The sequence below is a fragment of the Diorhabda sublineata genome, chromosome 2 (assembly GCF_026230105.1).
Source record: "Diorhabda sublineata isolate icDioSubl1.1 chromosome 2, icDioSubl1.1, whole genome shotgun sequence".
NCBI classification, from domain to species: domain Eukaryota; kingdom Metazoa; phylum Arthropoda; class Insecta; order Coleoptera; family Chrysomelidae; genus Diorhabda; species Diorhabda sublineata.
In genome coordinates this window covers 5,617,012-5,638,753 of record NC_079475.1, presented here as the reverse complement: position 1 = coordinate 5,638,753, position 21,742 = coordinate 5,617,012, and the positions used below count along the sequence as shown (strand labels likewise).

General features: G+C 30.7%; 4 protein-coding genes across 4 annotated transcripts in view; 3 read left to right on the top strand and 1 right to left on the bottom strand.

Annotated features, from left to right (window-relative positions):
• Nucleotides 1–4,814: 4,814 nt before the first annotated feature.
• LOC130440801 (dnaJ homolog subfamily A member 1) lies at nucleotides 4,815–14,112 on the top strand. Its single transcript, XM_056774142.1, has 5 exons — nucleotides 4,815–5,352; nucleotides 5,406–5,641; nucleotides 5,892–6,311; nucleotides 9,078–12,761; nucleotides 12,979–14,112. The coding sequence occupies exons 1-4, from the start codon at nucleotides 5,075–5,077 to the stop codon at nucleotides 9,350–9,352; spliced, it is 1,209 nt and encodes a 402-aa protein (XP_056630120.1). The 5' UTR covers nucleotides 4,815–5,074; the 3' UTR covers nucleotides 9,353–12,761; nucleotides 12,979–14,112.
• A 1,035-nt stretch (nucleotides 14,113–15,147) lies between these two features.
• On the bottom strand, nucleotides 15,148–15,711 carry LOC130453191 (centrosomal protein of 290 kDa-like). Its single transcript, XM_056792809.1, has one exon. The coding sequence runs from the start codon at nucleotides 15,709–15,711 to the stop codon at nucleotides 15,148–15,150; it is 564 nt and encodes a 187-aa protein (XP_056648787.1).
• A 728-nt stretch (nucleotides 15,712–16,439) lies between these two features.
• LOC130440800 (microfibrillar-associated protein 1) lies at nucleotides 16,440–18,967 on the top strand. The gene is made up of 3 exons (XM_056774141.1): nucleotides 16,440–16,965; nucleotides 17,019–17,231; nucleotides 18,154–18,967. Exons 1-3 carry the CDS (start codon nucleotides 16,584–16,586, stop codon nucleotides 18,885–18,887), a joined length of 1,329 nt encoding a protein of 442 aa, XP_056630119.1. The 5' UTR covers nucleotides 16,440–16,583; the 3' UTR covers nucleotides 18,888–18,967.
• Nucleotides 18,968–19,983: 1,016 nt separating this feature from the next.
• Nucleotides 19,984–21,742, top strand: part of LOC130453038 (monocarboxylate transporter 3-like) — a 43,369-nt gene continuing 41,610 nt past the window's right edge. The window contains exon 1 of the mRNA XM_056792624.1: nucleotides 19,984–20,014. The gene's annotated coding sequence lies outside the window, so the exon portion shown is untranslated. The remainder of the gene's footprint in view (nucleotides 20,015–21,742) is intronic.

The window sequence follows — 21,742 nt, the reverse complement described above, 5'->3', positions numbered from 1 at the left end:
AGTTTTTGTTTGTAATCCGGTATTTATGGTCGATATTATGGAAAATAACGAAGAAAAAACAAGGAAATCCAAAAGACCACCATACACAAACAAACAGAGAGAGAAATAACTAACGTCATACGTCAAAATCACGTTGCAAGCGCAAACGGATTTGATTGGCTCTTTTCTATTGCTGTGAAAGTTGCTACGAACGGACGACGGGAAAAGATAAAATTTATTTATGTCACCAACGGCAGAACAATAGGCAAAAGGCAACTATGAATGGTCTCATGAATTTCTATGTTTTTAATTTTGTAACAACAAACGTCAAAGGCAACGGCAAACGAAAAGTCAAGTTTATGAATTGAATATGAATTATGAATCAGCATTGCAGAGAATTATCTTTACATTTGTTGCTGTTTTTGGTGTAAATACACTTGTATTTATAATATAATGCAAAAGTGTTAGAATGAATTAATAGTAGGTTTAAGAAAATAGAAGCTTACCCTAATTTAATTATTTAAACAAAAATCACTAAGCTACAATACAGATTTAAAGGTCGATTCATAAACTTGACTTTCCGTTTGCTGTTGCTGTTACAAAATTACAAAGATTGAAATATATGAGACCATTCATAGCTGCCGTTTGCTATTTGGTCTGCGATTTGCTGTTTGGTCTGCCGTTGGTGACTTTCAACATAAATAAATTTTATCTCTTCTCGTCGCCTGTTCGTAGCAATAGAAAAGAGACAATCACATCCGTTTGTGTTTGCCACGTAATTTTGACGTATAACGTTAGTTTCTTCTATTTCTGTGTGTTTGTTTATGGTGGTCCACAAAAATAAATAGCAGTAAACACGTCAAAAAGAATAACAAAATTTTTAGGTTAACGACAGAACGTCAAGTTTATGAATAGAATGTAAAATTGGCTACAAACGTCAAACGACAAACGTCACCCGCGAACGGCACCGTGAAACGGAAAATCAAGTTTATGAATCGGACTTAAGAGTCTTCGTAAATACAAAAAACACCAAAATAACAAAGAATAAACTAAAACTGAAGTAACCAATACAATTGGGAAGTTAAACACACAACTTCGAAATGATCAATCTTTCCCTATTTCATGATGTAAAGACTACAAGGTGTGTTCTTCCCGAGGGCTCATTTTCGACTCGTTCTGCGCATCTCTCAAGAGCCAATGAGAATTCGCTCCAAAATTGGCGCGTCGTTTTGGGAGCGAATTCTCATTGGCTGCTTCCAAGCTGGTGCGCTATAGCACACCTTATAGTCTTTACATCATGCCCTATTTAGTTGAATATCATTAAACCTATATTTTTATGTATACCACAGAAATATTCTGTATGCACAACACAACATTCACCTATGCCAATAGATCGGCAATTCACATTACATCAAAATTATACTGGAGAACACTGGGTGACGTGAAAGCATAATTTCGAAGTACAAAACATTCCTCTATGTATTGAACAATCCTATTCACTTAAATCTTATTAAAAACTATTTATTATTCAACGATAAATATCTACAACAGAAAAATATTCTACTCAACAGAACATTCATCTACGCCAGAGGGTCTGCAACTTGCATTACAACAAATTTATACTCGACTGGTTTTGAATACTGAATGACAATAAAAACTTCGAAATGGTAGTATTTTTTTTTATTCTATAATTTATTTATTAGCAGTTAGAAACGTGAAAACCGACAGAAGTTACAAAAAATAAATATTCACATTACTGACTACAGAATAAATGCTAGTTTTGTGTCTTGACCTCGTACAAATGTTTGCGGGGGCCAAATGATATGCAAGCAATTAAAATTATGTAATTTGCGAAATTTCACCTTATATATTAATCAATCCTAGGTAATTAATTCTCATTTTTTCACAAAAAAATACTGAATGTAACACGGCATTCATTACGCCAATGGATCGCAACTTACATGGCGATAGAATTATACTTTTTATAAGTAGGACAATATCAATCAAAATACGTGGCATTAGTTAATCTTTAGTTCAATTAAACGTTCAATTTACTAATATTAGTAAATATCTCAGAAACGTGAAATGATATGAAAAACTGTTCCAATAAAAAATGTAGATATTAAAATATCTCAAAAAATTGTTCAAAATTATTTTGGTTATAGTCGTAATAAAAATGGAGATATTTGCAAAAAAAGTTAAATTTATAGCTCAAGTATGTGGAACATTGTTGAAGAATTTTGAAAAAAAGTTATTTAAATATATAATTTAAAAAAATTATTTTGTTTGCTTCATTTTTAATTGACAATATTTTATAAATAAAAAATGATGGATTTCATATGGGGGGTCAAAAATAATTGAAAAGCACCTCAAAAATCATATTTATCAAAATATCTCAGAAACCTAAAAAGTGAAAACAAAACGGTTCAGACAAAAGACCCAGAAATTGAAATTTTCTGTAAAAATGTATTGAATTACTTTTTACATATTTATAATAGAAAACAAGATACATATTTGCAATTATCTATATCTGATATTTAAATTATAAATAATAACTGGAAATAAAAATTTCAAAAGCGATTTTTTTATATTAATCATATCCACTAAGTTTAGAAGTTAGTTATTCCATATCTTAAACAAATATTTCTTATGAAGATGGACAAATACTTGTCCACCCATATTAAATAATTTCAATAATTAGCTGTTGTCAAATGAACTTTTGTGCAAGTAAAAGTGAGGTTCATAACTTCTACTTACGATTTAAAAGTTTTTTTCCTGAATAACTACTTTTTATTTTTCTATGTTATTCCTAGTTGAATACTCATATAGACAAAGGCTAAGTTACAGGAGAAACAAGAATAACCTAACCAATCTTCACAATTAGATGATTCAAAATTCATGTAATAGGTGTATAAGGAATGGATGTTTAATTTCGTAAATGAGTAAAAGAAATAAATAAAACCACATTCTAAATATAAAATATAATATAGATACTCAACTTTAAATTACAAATTTCATCGTTTTACCAATTTATTTGATTACATTGTTACTTACATGTAATTACATGAATCACAATACAGTTCTGATAATCAATGGAAGTTTTTTTAGGGTACAGGTTTACTTTTATATAAAATATATCTCTTTGCTTTAAATTTATATCTAGTTACGACAGCCAATAATTCCTTTTTACTGTAAGTTTCTTCGAAAGGTAAATTATGTGCCACTAAGAAATCTTTTACTTCTTGCCTACTGGAAAATTTCTGAGGGATTAACGCGTATTTGTATCCGAGTTTTTTCATCCAAAGACGCAACATTGCTGGACTACCTTTTATTTCAGGTGACCTGAGTTTGATTACTTTTACAATAGTTTTTATTGAAAGACTTTTATGTGATGATTGTAATTCTTGTATAGCATTTTCGATTGCCGTTGCAATTACAGGACTTACCGGTAATAATCGTGATTTTTTAGTTTGTATTCCTTCTTTGATTAATGTGTATATGGTGGGTATATCGATGTTAGTCAATTCGGAAGTTTTTTTTACTGCTATCGATTGATGATGAGTTTTTGCTATAGCATGGAATACATTTAGGATTATTCTTTGAGTAGTGACTGTAAAGTTCAAACGATTTAACGATTTTTCTTCATTCTTACTTTTGTTCTTATTTAAATTTAATTCTTTATCACTTTGAGAAATCCCACTAGTAGGAATTACAGTATTCATTTTAAATATATATTAAAAATTAGAGTGATAATACAGTATGGAGAATATATTATACTGTTTTAGTAAGTTTTAAATCACAAACAATCACATACAAGCAAATAATTATACAACACTACATATACAAATAAAGGCTTGATTCTGTCAAAAATTTCATACATTTCGATCAGTATCGATATATTATAGTATCGATTCATTACAATATACTAAATGAATTTTTGTAAATAAATCTATATAACAATAATAAATAAAATGTATTTAATTATATATTTTATGTATTATTTTCAATCGCTTTGATACAATATTTTATCACTAGTAAATATATTACTTCTATTGAATTAATCGATTAATCGTTAAAAGAACCAAACCATTAATCACCAACTAATCTATTGAAAAATTTTCATTTTATATTGCAGAAAGCTTATTTTATTAATTATTAATTAATACAATTCAACATTAATTTCTTTTAAAAAAGTTATTAAAACAATGATTTTTTAATATATATATAATAATATATGTGATGAATAATTTAAAATGAATTCTTATTTAAACGATTAATCTAACATAATGGTGGTCAAGAAAAATAGTTCATTGATATCATGTATCTTCATATCAAATAAATATTTTAATTTATTTTTTTAATTTAAATAATTATTGAATCTTCGTTTTTCCTTATTGTGTTCTTGTACTACTGGGTAATCAATCATACTGAAGATGAAACTACATTTATTATACTATATATTTTTATGGTCCAATTATTTAGTTCTATGATATATTTGTTTTGTTTTTAACTTTATTTTTTCCATATATTTTTGATAAATGAACAAAGAAAATTCATGAAATAAAGATTTCGAAGTATAAACTTTTATAACTCGCGTTAATTTTTAAGGTAAATTTATTTTTCATAAAGATTATCGGTTAAGCCTATTTTTGGCGAGCATCCTAACTGGTCGATTATCTATAATATATTATTAATTTTAATAGAAGACTTGAATTGGAAATTGATATATTATATTTCTTAATACATCTGAGTGTGAAAATATTTTTTTATAATGATTTAATATATAAATAAATATTAAAATGCAGCCGATTAAAAATGAAATGTTATATAAAATTGGCTTCACTTTGTACGTCATCGTGACGATTTATCGATAATTCTAGAATAGAAATTTCTCTTTTTTTGTTGGTTCTCGACGAAGTACAAAGCATTTAGTGATTCGAGGTCGTTGTAGAATTTTCCAGAGAGTTTGGATTATAAACATAATCAATTTGGTGCGTTATCCTTTAAAGTAAAGTTGTTAGTCGAGTTATTTAACGGCAGCAGTTAACTTATAAAGCTACTTTTTATCGGATTACATAAAGTATAGAAATCGAGCATGGTTAAGGAAACGAAATTTTACGATATTCTTGGTGTTAAACCAGGATGTTCCCAAAACGATTTAAAAAAGGCGTATAGGAAATTAGCTCTACAATATCATCCCGATAAGAATCCTAATGAAGGGGAAAAGTTTAAACAAATCTCACAGGCTTACGAAGTCCTTTCGGATCCGGAAAAAAAGAAAATCTACGATCAAGGAGGTGAACAGGCACTTAAAGAAGGAGGAGGCGGCGGAGGATTCTCAAGTCCAATGGATCTATTCGACATGTTCTTCAAGTACGTAAAATTTTTGTAAAAAAAAATTTCTTTTCACGTGTTTTTTAATTTAGTGGTAGATTCGCTGGAAGTGGTAGAGGTAGAAAAGAACGAAGAGGTAAAGATGTAATTCATCAATTAACAGTGACTTTAGAAGAACTTTACAAAGGAGCAGTTAGGAAATTGGCTTTACAAAAAAATGTTATTTGTGATAAATGTGAAGGTCGTGGTGGAAAGAAAGGGGCAGTTGAACAGTGTCCTACGTGTAGAGGTACTGGAATGCAAGTACAAGTTCAACATTTAGGAGTAGGTGAGTAAATATTTTGAAAATTTAGTTTTTGTATAAATAAATGATTAATTTTCTTCAACTTTTTACTTCTTAGATGTTTTTATGTATTCTTCGTAATGATTCATATTGATTTTTTTTCTTTCTCTTTTCATATAAAATCAAATTAAGAAAGACCAAAATAGTTCGTAATGTCAAATTTTCACCATTAAACTGATTTTATATGAAATTATACATAAAATCATGAAAAAAAAATAAATATTGAATTTGTTAGGAATGCTTCAACAAATTCAGACAATTTGCCCTGATTGTCGAGGACAAGGTGAACGCATTAATCCTAAAGACCGTTGTAAACAATGTAATGGTAAAAAAGTTGTACGTGAACGTAAAGTATTAGAAGTACACATTGATAAGGGTATGACCGATGGTCAAAAAATTATATTCAATGGGGAAGGTGATCAAGAACCCGAATTAGAACCTGGCGATATCATAATTATCCTCGATGAAAAAGAACATCCAGTATTTAGAAGACACAACGGCAATGATTTGTTTATGAGAATGGATATACAACTGGTGGAGGCATTATGCGGTTTCCAGAAGACTATTCGAACTTTGGACTCCAGGGAACTCGTTATTACCGCACTTCCAGGAGAGGTTATCAAACATGGAGATTATAAGTGTGTTTTGAATGAAGGTTAGTCACAAATTTACTATAAATCTACATTTTTCATATTTATTTTCACTGATAATTGAGTATAATCCAGATTTACAAGTAAATAGGCAGTGAATGTGTTAAATATCAATAGTTTTTTTAATGTTTGCTTCAGTTTTTATTTAATTTGACCTAACCTAATGAAATGTGATTTAATAAAAACTAATTTTAATTTAAACTGAACTAATTCAATTGTATTTTGGCCCTGAGGTAGTAGAAAATTGATGTGTTCATTTTAGCAGAGTATAGGATGATAAAAAAATTTCTTATATGCTTGTTAAAGCTTCTTATGGAAGCTTCTCCCTTCTAAACCACCCTTCTCTTTTCCTAAGGATCAAAAGGCCTGAATCCCCAAATATCACCTTGGAAATCCAGTTTGACCTGTTCTTTGTCTTCATCTGTCCTTTTCTTATCCTTATAAATTACAAAAGGAGGAAATAACAAAGCTACTTAATTAAGGAAAAAGTCCTACACTACACAGGAGTAGAATTGAATTAATATGATCCAACTTAACTCTAACGTAAACTTTGTTTCTATTAGGAACTTGAATGGCAGTGATCCAATAACATCTTAAGCTTCTAAGAAATAAAAGATAAAAGAAATAAAATATCATCTCTGAAGCCCAATTTCATTTATTCTTTGTCTTCGTTTGTTCTTTTTAAACCTTGTAACAAATAAAGATGTTACAAAGCCATGCCATTGACAAAAAGGTCCTACTATATCTTAAACATAACCTTTGTTTTTGTTGAGGAAATCAATGGGAAAAAACAGTTGGGAAAAGTTTCCAGGATGTATAGTCCTAAATGATGACAGTCCCATAATACTTGGAGCTTCGAAGAAACTATTAGCAATAAATAAATAAGACTACTGAGGCTTAAGAAATTTGCTCCTCTTCTGCTACAACAACAGTTATTAATTTGATCCTATTTTGTCCCCAAATATCGCCTTGAAAATCCTTCTACTTCTTGGAGATCTGTCGATCTGTTAATTCCGAAGCTGCCTCTGCATCTTTTCCTGAGAGGTGGGTTGCCAACTATCTTTCCACCTTTTAGGTGGTTTCCGGGGAGGCCTTGAGCCGGGCGGGTTGTTTTTTCAGAAGTCTGTTCTCGTCCATCCGTCTTACATGGTTGTACCACTGCCTCTTATGTTATCTTCCCCATCTCACAATGTCTTATATCCCGCATTGCTCTTTGACAACTGTATTTCTTTCTCTGTCTCTTCTTGTTTTCCTCACTATTGTTCTCAGTGTTTTCATCTCGGCCACCCTCAGCATTTGTTTCGTCTTGTTGGTGTCCTCGCGGACTTCCGTGCCGTACGTCATGATGGGTCTGATACAAGTCTTGTAGATTCTAATTTTTGCTATCTTTGTGCGTGTACGGGTTGGACCTTGAAAATCCAATTTGACATAATCTTTGTCTTTATTTGTCATTTTCTTATCCTTATAATCTACAAAAGGAGGAAATAACAAAGCTACTCCATTGAGAAAAGTGCTCCACAGATCACAAGAGTGGGAAGTTAATTTGATATGATCCAACTTAACCTAATATGTAATCTTTATTTCTAATTGGGAAATATCGAAAAGAACACTTGGATAGAGAGTCTAGGGTGAGGGTAGTCCAAAGACACTTTGAGTTTCCAAGAAACCAAAAATCTAAGTATTGCTTAGTCTTAGAAAATTTATTTTGTTTTTCTTTTGCTACAGCTGAGTTGATCATATTTTAGCTCCGAGGTTGAGGAAAGTTAAAACTGTTTATTCAATAGGGTTTAATGTTTGCTAAAGCTTCTTCTGGGACTTTCACCCTACTAAACAATTCCTCTCTTTTCCTTTGACTGAAAAATGATTTGAATATCCAAATATCACATTGAAGTTTGGTTTTATCTATTCTTTATAATTTTTTTATCTTTATAATTCAAGAAATAAGGAAATAAGTAAGGTACTCCATTGAGAATAAGGTCCTACAGCTCACAGGACTGGAATCGAAATCTATTCTAATTCTTTTCGAAATTATGCATTCTAAGTCGTTAAAACTCCCAGAAATCATTATTAGTACTAAATAAAGTAAATCATTACGGGATTATATTTTAATTGCAATTTGGGTAGTATTTTTTCTGTATTTTTCTCCAAAAGAAATATTTTATTTGAGCCATAACTTTCTTAGTTTTTATGCTAGAGAATTCTATTAATTCTCATTAAAGTACTTTGAAAAAGATTATATGCTTTGAAAAGTTGATGGTTTTTCTGTTACTCGACGTTAAATTTTAAAAAATTTTCGTTCAATAAAAATGTTCAATAAATCACAACTCGGTTTGTATTATACCTAAAGCAAATTTTAAAAAACCATTCTCATTAATTTTTTTATAAGCTTCATTTTTGTGTCTCATACTTTTTCTGAAAAAAGTATATGAGTTGTTCCTGAAAAATCCATTAAAAACGTGGTATCTCACATAACTAAAAAACTATTGATGTTTTAAAAATATTTTAAGAACATTTTTTGGTTGAAATTTGGTTCTATATCAGTTTCCGCGGTTATTTTGAACGTAAAAATTTTTACCCCTAGGGCAAAACCACACATCGGCGTAGGGTTGATTTTACTTTTTGAGTAATTCTTACATGGTAGCCCCTGGGCTAAATAAAAACTTTGGAAACTATCGAAACTATTAATGTTTTAAATAATCCATTACCCTGATTCTGATTATATTTTTTTGATGAAATTTTCGAAATTAATTTATTTAATTTATTGAAAACAGGTATGCCTCAGTATAAGAATCCCTTCGAGAAAGGCCGTCTTATCATTCAGTTTATGGTACAATTCCCTAAAACCATTCCTCCGGAAATTATACCAGCTTTGGAGAACGTTTTGCCTCCAAGAGAAGAAATCATGATATCCGACAACGCGGAGGAAGTGATGCTCGTTGATTTCGATCCGGAAACGGAAGCGAGAAGAAGATCGTCTAAGAACGCGTGCGACGAAGACGACGAAATGCACGGACAAGGACAACGGGTACAATGTGCCGCTAATTAATTTATTATCCAGTAGAAAAATTTTCACTTTGACGGTATATTAACGCGAAGAGGGATACGAAAATTGATTGGATGTGCAAAAAGTACGAAAAAATGTGATTTTTTTTACGTTTTTGTTTATTTTTTCATGTAACATTCATGTTTCAAATGAGGTTGTTTCTTATAGTGTTTTGTCGTCCCTCTTTGTGCGCTTGTATAGCTGAAAATGTGTATAACTGGCTATTATTAATATTGTCATTTGAAATTAGATAATTTATTCACGTGTACTTGCATATTATCGAAAATTAGGTAACTTTATTTTACATTGTATTCAATATTGTGAAATATCAGTAAATCAACACATAATCTCAATTATTAATCGTTTTTTATGTATACTCCATATTTCCTCCTCTAATCCTTAGTTTCTTTCCCGGGCAGATAGATATTCAGGGAAAATGATCCACCCTGTATGATTTGAGAAGGATCTAATATCAAATTGAATTTACCTTAGTATTCCGATAAATTCAAACTATTGACAACGTTGTAATTGTTCATAAAACGAACGCGCCTTGATTACAAAAATAAATACTTGTCTTTCTCTCTCTAGTTTGCAGTTTATATAATGTTCTCTTTTTCTCATACATATAAATGTACACTGTACTCTACTGAATATACCAGCTATCATTCAATAAGTATAACAGCGGTGTTGTCATCATTAATTTTATAATGTTAGAAGAAAAACAGCCTGGAAATAATATTAATTGTTAATAATCAGTGATTAGTCACGTTCTTTTTGTAATAATAATTTTTAAACAATTATAAAAACTTACGATCACATTTATTCTAATACAACAGCGGTGTTGCCGAAGTTAAAAGATTTCCTTCGACATGGAAGAAATTGAAATTTTACTAGCAGATTGAAGTTTGTGATCCCAAATTTGAGTTAATGTTCGATGTTTCCAGAATATAAAAATTTCAAACTCATTTTTTGAGGCAAAAGAAATGAAAAACTTGAAAATAAAATCAATTTTCATGATGCACTCTCTACATAATTTTATTATTGTAGTATATTTTATTACCTTAGTATTCCGATGAATTCAAACTATTGATAACGTGATTATTCTTAAAAAGAACGCACCTTGTTTACAAAAAATCATTACTTGTCTTTATCTAGTTTACAATTTAGATAATGTTCTCTCTCACTTTATAAATCTACGTTATATCTTACTATCATTTGATAAGTTTAACAGCAGTGTTGCCACAATTAATTTAATAATCAATTTTTTAATAGTGAGAGATTGAAGGTTTTTATCCAGATATGTAAATAATAAATAATGATTAGTCACCTTCTTTCTGTACTACTCAATTTTAACACAATAAATATACTAACTATCATCGTAACGCAACGGCAGTGTTGCCAATGTTGATTTCCATTCAGAAAATGGTTGTCCTCCATCTTATGAGATAGAGTTCGGCACCACGTCTCTCCAGTACCGATCAGGTAATTTCAAAAGGGGTAATGTCAAATGCCCCTTCAATGTCAAATAATGCGTAATGCGTATATTTGTCAGTCTGGTAGACATGTAATATTTGTTCGTCCAACATGTTTTCTTTTAAATACCAATCCGGCAACATCTCATTTGTTTTCAGTAGGAACGGGATCCTCATCTTTGCTTCCCCACAGGTTAAGGTATGAGTGTCACAAACTATGAGAAGGGGGAGTTCCATTTTTTCGTAGTACCTTACAACTGCACCCAGTGGAGATCCGGTATGTTGAGCAGATTATCAGGTCTTGAACACTGCTAGGTCCCTAGTACAGGATATGGAAGTGCGAAGCGCGACACGTTCTTAGTTAGACCCAGGCCTTTGATCGCGCCTCTAAAAAATCAGGGTTCCTGTATAAGAGCTACGGTTATGTAAAGTTTACTGAACAGCAGTTGAAGCGTTTCCGTACTATAGATTAAAAAATTTTGTTTGAAATTCTAGCAAAAAAGTGATACTGTAAGATGCCGGCTCCTGGGATCACATTCTGCAGAAGGCTGAGCGCATGTTAGTCCTCGCTGGAGGTAATCGTCTCCGGCTTCCGCCCTTTGGCAGAGGCTATTTGGCTAGCAGTAGCATCCTCTGAAGATGTGAAGGTTTCTCCGCTGGTGAGGACGACCATGGAGCTAGCCTCGTCTTTCCGCCTCATTAGAAACTTGGAGACCCACCACTAGTAGAGTAGCTTTTTGTCTCTTCATTGAGAGTAGAGGAAGCCAAGGTTTTGACTTTCTCGGACATCAAGTGTATCCTGGTCGGATTAGTGTCTTCTTTTTCTCAATTTTTCGTAGACGTAGAATTGAGATGTCATCTACTGCTAGTGTGTCTCTTCCAGGGTGATAAGTTTGGGAACTCCCTGAGCAGCCACTTCAAACTATCTCTGTTTTCCGCCATAATAAGGATGTGATTCCTAACCAACAGAAGAGGGAGGAGTTTGGGTGACCTGGTTCGATGAAATCGAGAATCTGCTCTTCCGTGAGGCCAACTCGCTGAGCGTCGAACCAACGGTTCTTGCCTAGGCAGATTTTACTTGAACCTCCAGGTTGGAAGGAGTTTTGGAGGTAAATGCAACTATTGGACGCGTGGCCTTTAAATTTTAAGACATCTTGGCAAACCTTGGTTTTCTTCTCCGCACCACCGTTGCGGCGTTTTAGCGGGCCTTGTCAAAATCACAGTTTTAAGCTTAGACATTTAACCTATGCCTTGGAGGTAATGAGTGCTGTGATTCCTGTTTGGTCAGTGCCTTCGGAGGAAAGAGAACGATTGTTGCGATCCCTGTTCTTGCAGTGCTATTGCTACCTAAGGAATAAAGGTTAACCGAACAGAGCCCCGCAATGTCGGCGGGTTTCCCACAGGCATCGTTCGCGACACCTGATTTGGGTTCAGACGCTATTGATACCCCGGCACGATGGCTTACATCTTGGATTGAGCCGTTCTATGCCCACGTAGGTAGTCCTGACGAGGGCGGATAAATATGGACGTTGAGTCCCCTCACCAACGTTAAGGTCCAACGGTTCCTTGAAAGAATAAGTTACATGATAAAAGTAGAATAACCGAACTAAATGATCACTGAATTGAAAGTAATTCAATGTAACTGATTAACTTTTATCTATTTCTCAATACCGTGTTCTATGATATATAATTGTCTATGTTTTATAAATGTATCTTATAAATAAAGAGGTTATGTTTTTTGATTCATTATTTTTATTTCTAAAAGGGAAAATTCGTCTCATATTAAGATTAAATTATGGTACCAACTATGTACTTAGGAGCAATGAGTAATCACGTACATTGTGAAAATTATCAGTTTAAAATCGATGAAAAACTTCTGATGTTCAAAAGAAACGAAGTTCTTGATAATATTACCTGGTTGGACGTTAAAAACGCGTCAGGTAAGTGTATATTATTAACGAATAAAGTTAGTTATACGAGGGTTGCTTCTAGTGTAATTATTATTTTCAATTTTGAAGAAAAAGTAGTAGAATTCTATCATGATATTAAAATGAACATCATTATATTGAAATTAATCTCAATAAAAAGCTAATTATTATTTTTGGTTACATTTTAATTAAAAATAATGTTAAAACTGAGAAATTATTTTCGTTACAGGGACTATAACGCCTGATACATTCAGCAACGTTCCAAATTTAAAGATTCTCAACTTTAAAAATTGTAATTTGGATTTTCTGCAGAGATCCTTTGAATTTTTAGAAAAATTAACATCAGTAACAATAGAAAACAGTAATATCATAATAAAGAAAGAAATTTTTGAAGGCAATGAAACAATTTCTAGTTTACAGTTTATAGAAATGAAATTTTCTGGGGATGAATGTTTCACACATCTGAAAAAATTGAACTATTTGCTATTTGACGATTGTGTTTTTGAAAATAGTAAAGGGAGTATTTTTAATGGCCTAGAAAATTTAGAATATTTTATATTAAAAAATAGTAAATTAACAGGGTTATCAGATATTTTTAAAGATATGCAAAAAACAACATTATTATCAATTTTGAACAATAAAATAGGGGAATTTGATTATAGGAGCATACCAAAATTAACAAAATTGCGAAATCTTAGTATTTTTAATAACGAAATATCCACAGATATCGATTACAAACTTTTCGAGAGCACTCTACTTGAAAACATCATGTTCGATACTAACGTATTTTTGAAATATATCGATTTCCGTGCTTTTCCCGCATTAAAATGCGTAGAAATAGGGACATTAACTGATATAATTACTGAAGAAGAACAAGAACTCATTGATAAACTAAAATCTATGAACATACAATATCAATACACATTTTGTGGGAAAGTTGTTGTTGATATGTCTAAAGTTCAAATTTGTGGTTAAAACACTATATATTCACAATGCTACGTTGCCAAACCGTCAGTAAAGTATGAGATTATAGGAAATATTAGTACCACATAATTACACATTTTTTAAATAAGTTAATAAATTTTTTTTCAAATTATATTAAAAATTTAAGGAAAATATATTTCTTATCAAACATATTACTCCTTTTTATTTATTCAGCATTAGCTTTAATAACACGTCGCGATTGACATCATAGTCTGTGTTTCCTTTTTAACTCTAAATTTTTGTACTTTAATAGATGTATCAACAATATTTTGTAATATTTTTTTTTTGTATAAAAAATTGTTATTGTCCTAATTTAAACATAACCTAATTGATATTTTAACAAATAATTACATTTTTAATAAATTATTTTTCAAAACTATGTTTATTTGATAATTTCCAAAACCTTTCCAACAGGAATATAAGGCTAAGGTAACTGTAAAATCATTGAAGTAGTATACACAAAAAATGTAGATGTATGCTAAAGTTAAATTTTGTATCGTAATAATTTTTTAAATTAAAATTTTTTGCAAAATTTCCCTTATTTTTAAATAAAAATTTTGTACAGGTTACATTTCACAGTTTATCAATATTATTTTTAAAATGAATATTTACGAAAGCAACTCACTGCCATCTATTGAACAATAGCAGCCATTACTATAAATAGTTCTTATAGTTTATGAAGGTGATTATAAAATTATTGTAGTACTATATACAATACAATGTCATGTAGATGGCTATACGCGTTACATTTTATATAATTACTTCTTAATTTGAATTATTTGGTTGCCTTTCACAGTTTTTTAAAATAAATACGGCGAAAACACGCCATATTATCTCGTATATATATATATATATATATATATATATATATATATATATATATATATATATATATATATATAACTCGTAACTTACTGCCATCTATTGAATAATAGTAATTGCTTATAAAGGTAACTGTAATATCATTACAGAAGTATGCACATATTGATGTAGATGGTAGTGCATGTTATTTTATTATTAAATTTTGTAAAATAATTATTTAATATCAATTTTCGATAAAATTTCTCGGTATATTTCTCTAGAAAAGTATCAAGACGTCTACTCTTTACAGTCTTTTATCATAACTGATATCGATTGTAGTGGTGTCGCCGTGTCTACAATCGATAACTATTATTTCATAATGTTTATTATCGATGGATAAGTTTGCAATACAATGCTAGTTAACCAGCAATCTTTCAATAATTGGTTCTAAATGAACAATCTGATAATGAGCCTTTAAATTCCTTCATACGAGGAACGTTCGTAAACTATAACCATATATATATTATAAATAATGATATTATATTAATATTAAGTACGAAGTTTTCTAATTATATAGATCAAAATTGAAGGCGATGGAATTGATAAACTTTTATTAATACAACACAGGCACAAATTGCTCCTTAAAATGACTAATGATGCTTTCAGCGTCTTGTAATTGCTGAGTTAGCTTACTAACTTCCTTCCTCTTATTCTCGTAAGCTTCTGAAATATGTTGCAAAGCTATTTCTGTATCTATCGATACTCTTTTCGCTCTATTCGCGTCGTTCATTTCTTCTATCATATTTTTCTTTATTCGAATCTTCTCTTTCTCCAAATCGGAAATGGTTTGTTTCAGTTTATCTTTTTCATCTTCGAGCAAGTAACATTGTTTCGCGACATTCTTCGATTCTTCGACCGCTTCATTCAACTGCTTCTTATATTGTTCTAGATCTTCCAATAATTGCTCATTTTCGAACTTCAATTTTGTATTTTCGACTTCTACGTTCGTTAAAAGTTGTTTCACATCAGTGATTTTTTCTCGTAGTATATACTTTTCGTCGTCCTCTCGTAACTTTCTCAACGCTTCTTTGGATTCTTCGTTGGATCGTTCTTCTTCTTCTAGTTTTTTCGTAAGGCTGTTTATTATAGATTCGGCGTGATTTGCCTGAGGTTTCATATCGAATTTATCATTTAATTTAATTTTTTCTATTAATCTGTCCAATTCGTTTATCGTATCGTAGAGTTCGCATTTCGATTTATCGTCAATGTCCTTACTGTATAAATGTTTGGTTTTTGTCAACGTCGTAATATGTAATAATTTTTTTTTCAATATGTCGTTGAGAAATAGTAAATTATTTTTTTCTTTTTCGAAACAGTTCAATAAATCTTGATTTAATTTTGACGAACTAATTTCTTCTAATTGTTTGGTTAACTTAGCCACATTTTTTTGTAGTTTTTGATTTTCTTTATAAAGAAATGACTGATTTTGTAGTAACTGACTATTAATTTGATCCGAATATTTCGATGTTATAATAAAATCTTGATTCTTTTGATCACACATGGCCAATACACTAAAATTTGAATTATAATATTTTCTATTAGTTATTACGTCAATGTCATTTCATGTCATGATCTAATAACGTATATCACCACAGAAATCACTATTGAATTAAGGTGCAGTCGCAAGAGAAGAATACATGTTTTGGATAGACCTAACGTAAAAGAAGCAGCACTACTATTCTTCGAAACTTCATGCTATAACTATTATAATTTATAATATTTCAATTGAATTAATAGTGTTCAAAATACTGTTTTAGAAAATATTCTGACTAGCTGTTTCCACTATTACTCTGTCTATTACGAAACCAATATGCTTTTTATGTGATTACACCTTTAGAATCCATCATTATCAAAATGTCAAATACGTCAAATATCAATATGGGTAATGTTTACTGTGTAAAATGTTTTGATTAATAATTAGTCTTCAAATTGAAATAATTGTTAATAATATTATTAGATAGTGTTAAGTTATTTTAATAAAACTTCAAGATGATGAATCCACAGTCGACTTACGCTATCCAAAGTACTGCCGGAGCTGTGCCTGTTAGAAATGAAAAAGGTGAAATTTCTATGCAGAAAGTTAAAGTACATCGTTACATATCCGGAAAACGGCCAGATTACGCCCAAGATGCACATTCTGATAGTGATTCTGGCGAAGAGGATTTTTTGGAAAAAAGGAATATCATAATTGCACCTCCTTCTCCAGAACCTACCAAAGACGATGAAGAATTGAATGATCCCCGTTTAAGAAGATTAAAAATTTTAGAAGCCGAAACTGAAGTTAGACCAGAAAGAAGACGACATATTCTTCAACCAGAAGTATTAGAATCATCTGAAGAAGAAGATGAAGTGGAAGAAGTACACTTACCGGGTAAATAATAATTAATAGTTTAAATTTTTTATTTGTAAATTATTGTTTTTTAGAACACAAGCACACACTTGAAGCTGGTCCGGATGAAGATGAATCCGAAAATGAACTTAGTGATAGTGAAATTGAGAAAAGGAGAGAATTAATGAGGAAAAAAATGTTGAATAAACAAGATGAGGAATTTATGTTGAAAGAAGACGAAATTAAGGACGATTCTTCTGATGAATCTTCCGAGTATGAAGAATATTCTGAATCTGAAGAAGAAACAGGTATTTAGAAGTTTATATTATTATTATTATTATTTGTTTTATTTTTTTATAAATATGTTGTGAAAAAAAACTTTGTTCTATGATTTGAACTTTCTCTTAATTGGGTTTATTCTAATATCAATTTGAACTGTGTTATCATATTTTCTAAAAAGTAATAGACCTCAAATAAATAAGTTTTATTTGGACAAGAGGATTTGTCAGATGATTTTGGATGTTGGGTTTTAACCATAAAAACTTATTTGCAACGTAAATCCAGTTTAAAATGTTTTCATATGTATAAAAACCTGGTATCCAATTTTAATTTTGTTCTTCTTAATTTTGCATCATCCTTTATATAAAAAAGTGTTATAGGATGTTATTGAACATTTCTACTTGTTTGAAACATGAGATTCTAAATTTTTCCCATATTTTCTTTTTCTTTTCGAATTAATATTTTTTAATAAAACGTTTTAATATTATTGGAAAAGAAAATCGTAGAAAAACAATTTTTTTTTTCATTATTTCACGTGGTTTTTGCAAATTCCATTTTGAAGTCACAAAATTCAGGGTTTCCCATGGAAATTGGTTTCAAAATCTTTAGGGATACAAAAAAAGTATTTAAGCCTATAATTTCGTTATTCCTGTTTTTTGCATCACCTTGTATATGAAAAATCGATAACAGGATTCAAGTGGATATTTCTACTCGTTTATTATACTAAAACCCGAAGTATTCTCCTATTTTTGTCGTATTAATTTTTCTTGAAACATTAAAAAAAAACTTAACAAAAACTCGCGAGAAAAATCTTAGAAAAACAATTTTTTTTTGTAATTCAATGTAATTTTTGTAAATTTAATTTCATAGTGTCAAATTACAGCAAAATATTAATATTTAAATATGACAATGTTGTTTTAGCTTCAGATTTTTTTTAATAAATTTTCTTAGGTCCACGATTGAAACCGGTGTTTGTAAGGAAGAAAGAAAGGATAACTATAATAGAAAAAGAAAAAGAATTACAAAAACAGAAAAAATTAGAAGAAGAAGCACAAAAGAACGCCGAAGAACGTCGAAGACAAACATTACGAATGGTGGAAGATTCCATACGTAAAGAACTAACAAAAGACAAACCTCATGAGCCACATATTGACGACGTTTGTACCGACGACGAAAACGACGAAGTGGAATATGAAGCATGGAAGTTGCGCGAATTGAAAAGGATAAAGCGAGATCGAGAAGAAAGAGAAGCGTTGGAAAAAGAAAAATTGGAAATAGAAAAATTAAGAACAATGACAGAAGAGGAAAGGAGGATCCACTTGAGGTTGATACCAAAAGCGGTGACGAATAAAGCAGTGAAGGGAAAATACAAATTTTTGCAGAAATATTATCACAGGGGGGCGTTTTATTTGGACAAAGAGGACGAGGTGTATAAGAGGGATTTCGCACAAGCCACGCTGGAAGACCACTTCGATAAAACGATTCTACCAAAAGTTATGCAAGTTAAGAATTTCGGAAGGTCTGGTAGGACTAAATACACTCATTTGGTGGATCAGGATACGACTAAGTTTGATTCGCCGTGGTCGGTGGAGAATTCGCAAAATATCAAATTTCATTCGCAGCAAGCAGGGGGAGTTAAACCGGTGTTTGAAAAACCGTCACTCAAGAAGAGAAAAACGCAATAGGGTGTCCATTTGCACCTATATATGCGAATGTATATAGATATTATTATGGTTAAGTAATATAATTTTAAATGAAAGACTGACGTGGAATATTTTTTTAACAAAAAACACTACATTTTATTTTAAATTGTAATTCCCTTAAATTTTCCAGAAAAAAAAAGAGTTATGTTACTAGAGACGGATCTGGAAAGCTGTTTTAACAAAAACATACCGTATTTCATCCGAATTTCCTTCATTTTCAGATAAATTTAACGAAAAATAGAATTCTGACACTAAAAACGGTTCTGGAATGCTTTTTGTTCGACGGATCACCCTGTATTCTATATCCAGTTTTCTTGAATTTCCTAAAGAATAGAAAAAAATCAGTTTTGTCCCTAAAGACGGATCTAGAATATTTTTTAATAACAACCCTACATTTTATTTTAAATTTAGTTCCATTAAATTTTCCAGTAAAAAAAGACTTATGTCACTAGAGACGCATCTGGAATGCTCTTTTTAACAAAAACACCCCGTATATCATCCTCCATTTTCAGTTAAATTTAACGAAAAATAGAATTTGGACACTAAAAACAATTCTGAAATGCTTTTTGTTCCATGGATCATTCTCAAGCATGCGCAATATAGATAAAATGTCTCGAACGAAAGAGAAAATTAATATCATTGGCACCGTAACGTAGGGTCGTTTTTTCCCATACCAATTATCCATTTAAGAGTTTTGAATTGGAGTTAGGCAACACAATATACAATCATACAATAGGGTAATCTACTTGAAAGGGGTGAGTTATATGTATAGAAAATGACATTCATACTAAGGTGGAATGGAAATGAAAATATGAATGTAATTTTAAAGTTTGAATATGAAAAAAAATATAGCGGTGACTGGAGTGCATCTCATAGATTAAGAATAAAAGTTTATGCGTTTATATGAAATGTGTTTGAAAAATCATAGTATAATAGTCGTTATGGTATTTAATAAAATAAAATCCCGTTGACTAAACATATATGAAATGGATTAATTCTTATCTAATTATATAATTGTAAATCTTTAATTATATATACTTGCATTCAATTTCATTAAGACACGATCAGTGTTTCCATGCTAACGTACTACTTCTAGAGAACAAATTTTGGTAAGTAAATTCGTCTTATAATAGTTAAAACTAAATCGAGGAAACACATCCTATAATTTGCGCGATATACAACAAATAAAAACAATGTTAGATTTCTGTTATTCTCTTCTCTGATAGGTCCATAAAAGTCCCTTTTTTCATGTTTTGTCCTTAAAATCCCTTTTTTTTTTGAAAAAGTTGTGTACTAAAAGCCCTGTATAAAGTGAACAAGTAACTGAAATTTTTGACCATATCGACCTTCATTTGTTAATATGAAAGAGATATTTGTTAAAGGGAATTATAGTGAAATTTGAAGAATGAATTTTGGAGGTCAAAAACTTTACCACAAGTATCATTGATCGAATAGAGCTAACTTAGTACTAAATAACTTATATGGTAATTTTTTCTTTCTATAACGATATATGTGATTTTCCTTTGTTTTAAGTAGCTCTAAAAGTGTTACAAACTACTTCAATCTTCCACAGTTTTCAACGATTTGATTCTTATTAATTTCAATGTAGTTTTTATATCTGGAAATAGAGAAAAGTCACGTGTTGTAAAGTCTGGCCAATGAGGTGGATTATCTAGTAATTGAAGTGATCGAAAAAATGAATAGATTGCGAAAGCCTTCTCAAACTATCTAACCTCATTTTTTCCACATTGATTTCACTTTTTATACGAGGTGGGATAGAAAAATAATAGTCTTCAACTATTGAATATAGTTTAAGTAAACTTTTTGGTGTTTTTTATGACGTCTAAACTTAATTTGAGAAATCAGAACTACAAAAGCATTGTTGCCAATGCAAAAATGAAAATTATGCAAACTTAATATAAATTAATTCCGACAAGAGCACACGTCTAATAACATAATTGACACTTGATATTGGGAGATGACATGAAAACAAACTATGATACAAATAATCGATATATTTAATTCAATAACTGCTAATATTATGATAAATTAACAATTATGCATGTATACAAGGGTGGTTTAATAAATACAGTCGACTCTCGTTAATTCAAACCTGCGATAATTCAAACTTCTTTTATGCACTTGGTAAATCGAATGAAAAAATCATTGCTATATAACAAAACGACGCGTTAATTTGAACTCATAGGCGTCCAACACTCGACAGAGTTGAGAGAAAGAGGCGAAAAGATTGTAAGTACATTTTGCGACAAGTTCAAACTTGTATCAACGTACAGGAGCCTTTGTTTTTGTTATGGTTTGGCTATTTGACACAAACTTCTCACGAATGGGTTTGTTTAGTTATCATTCAGTTACTGTTACTCTTAGTTATATTTTTCATAGTTATGAGTTCTAGAAATGATAAATTTTTGACGATTACTGAAAAGAAAAAGTTAATCGAAAAAGTAGAGGAAGATGAGAAGAAAATTGATGTTGCAAAAGAATTTAAGATTCCTCTGAATACTCTCTCTCAACCATGATAAAGCACAAGGAGAAAATTAATGCTGATCAAACTGCTGGAGGTCGGAAAAGAACTACTAAAGGTGAATTTCCTCACCTGGAAGAAAACCTGGTCATTTTGCTAAGGCAGTGTAGAAGACAAAAGTGTCTATTAGCGGAAACTTGTTGAAGGAAAAAGCAAAAGAGTTCGCGTCTACTCTAAGCATCAAAAACATTTCGGTAAGTTAAGGATGGCTTACAAATTTCAAAACGAGAAATTTAGTTGTGTTTAAAAAAGTTTGTGGGTGAATTGAAGACCATGATTGAAAACTATGATGGCC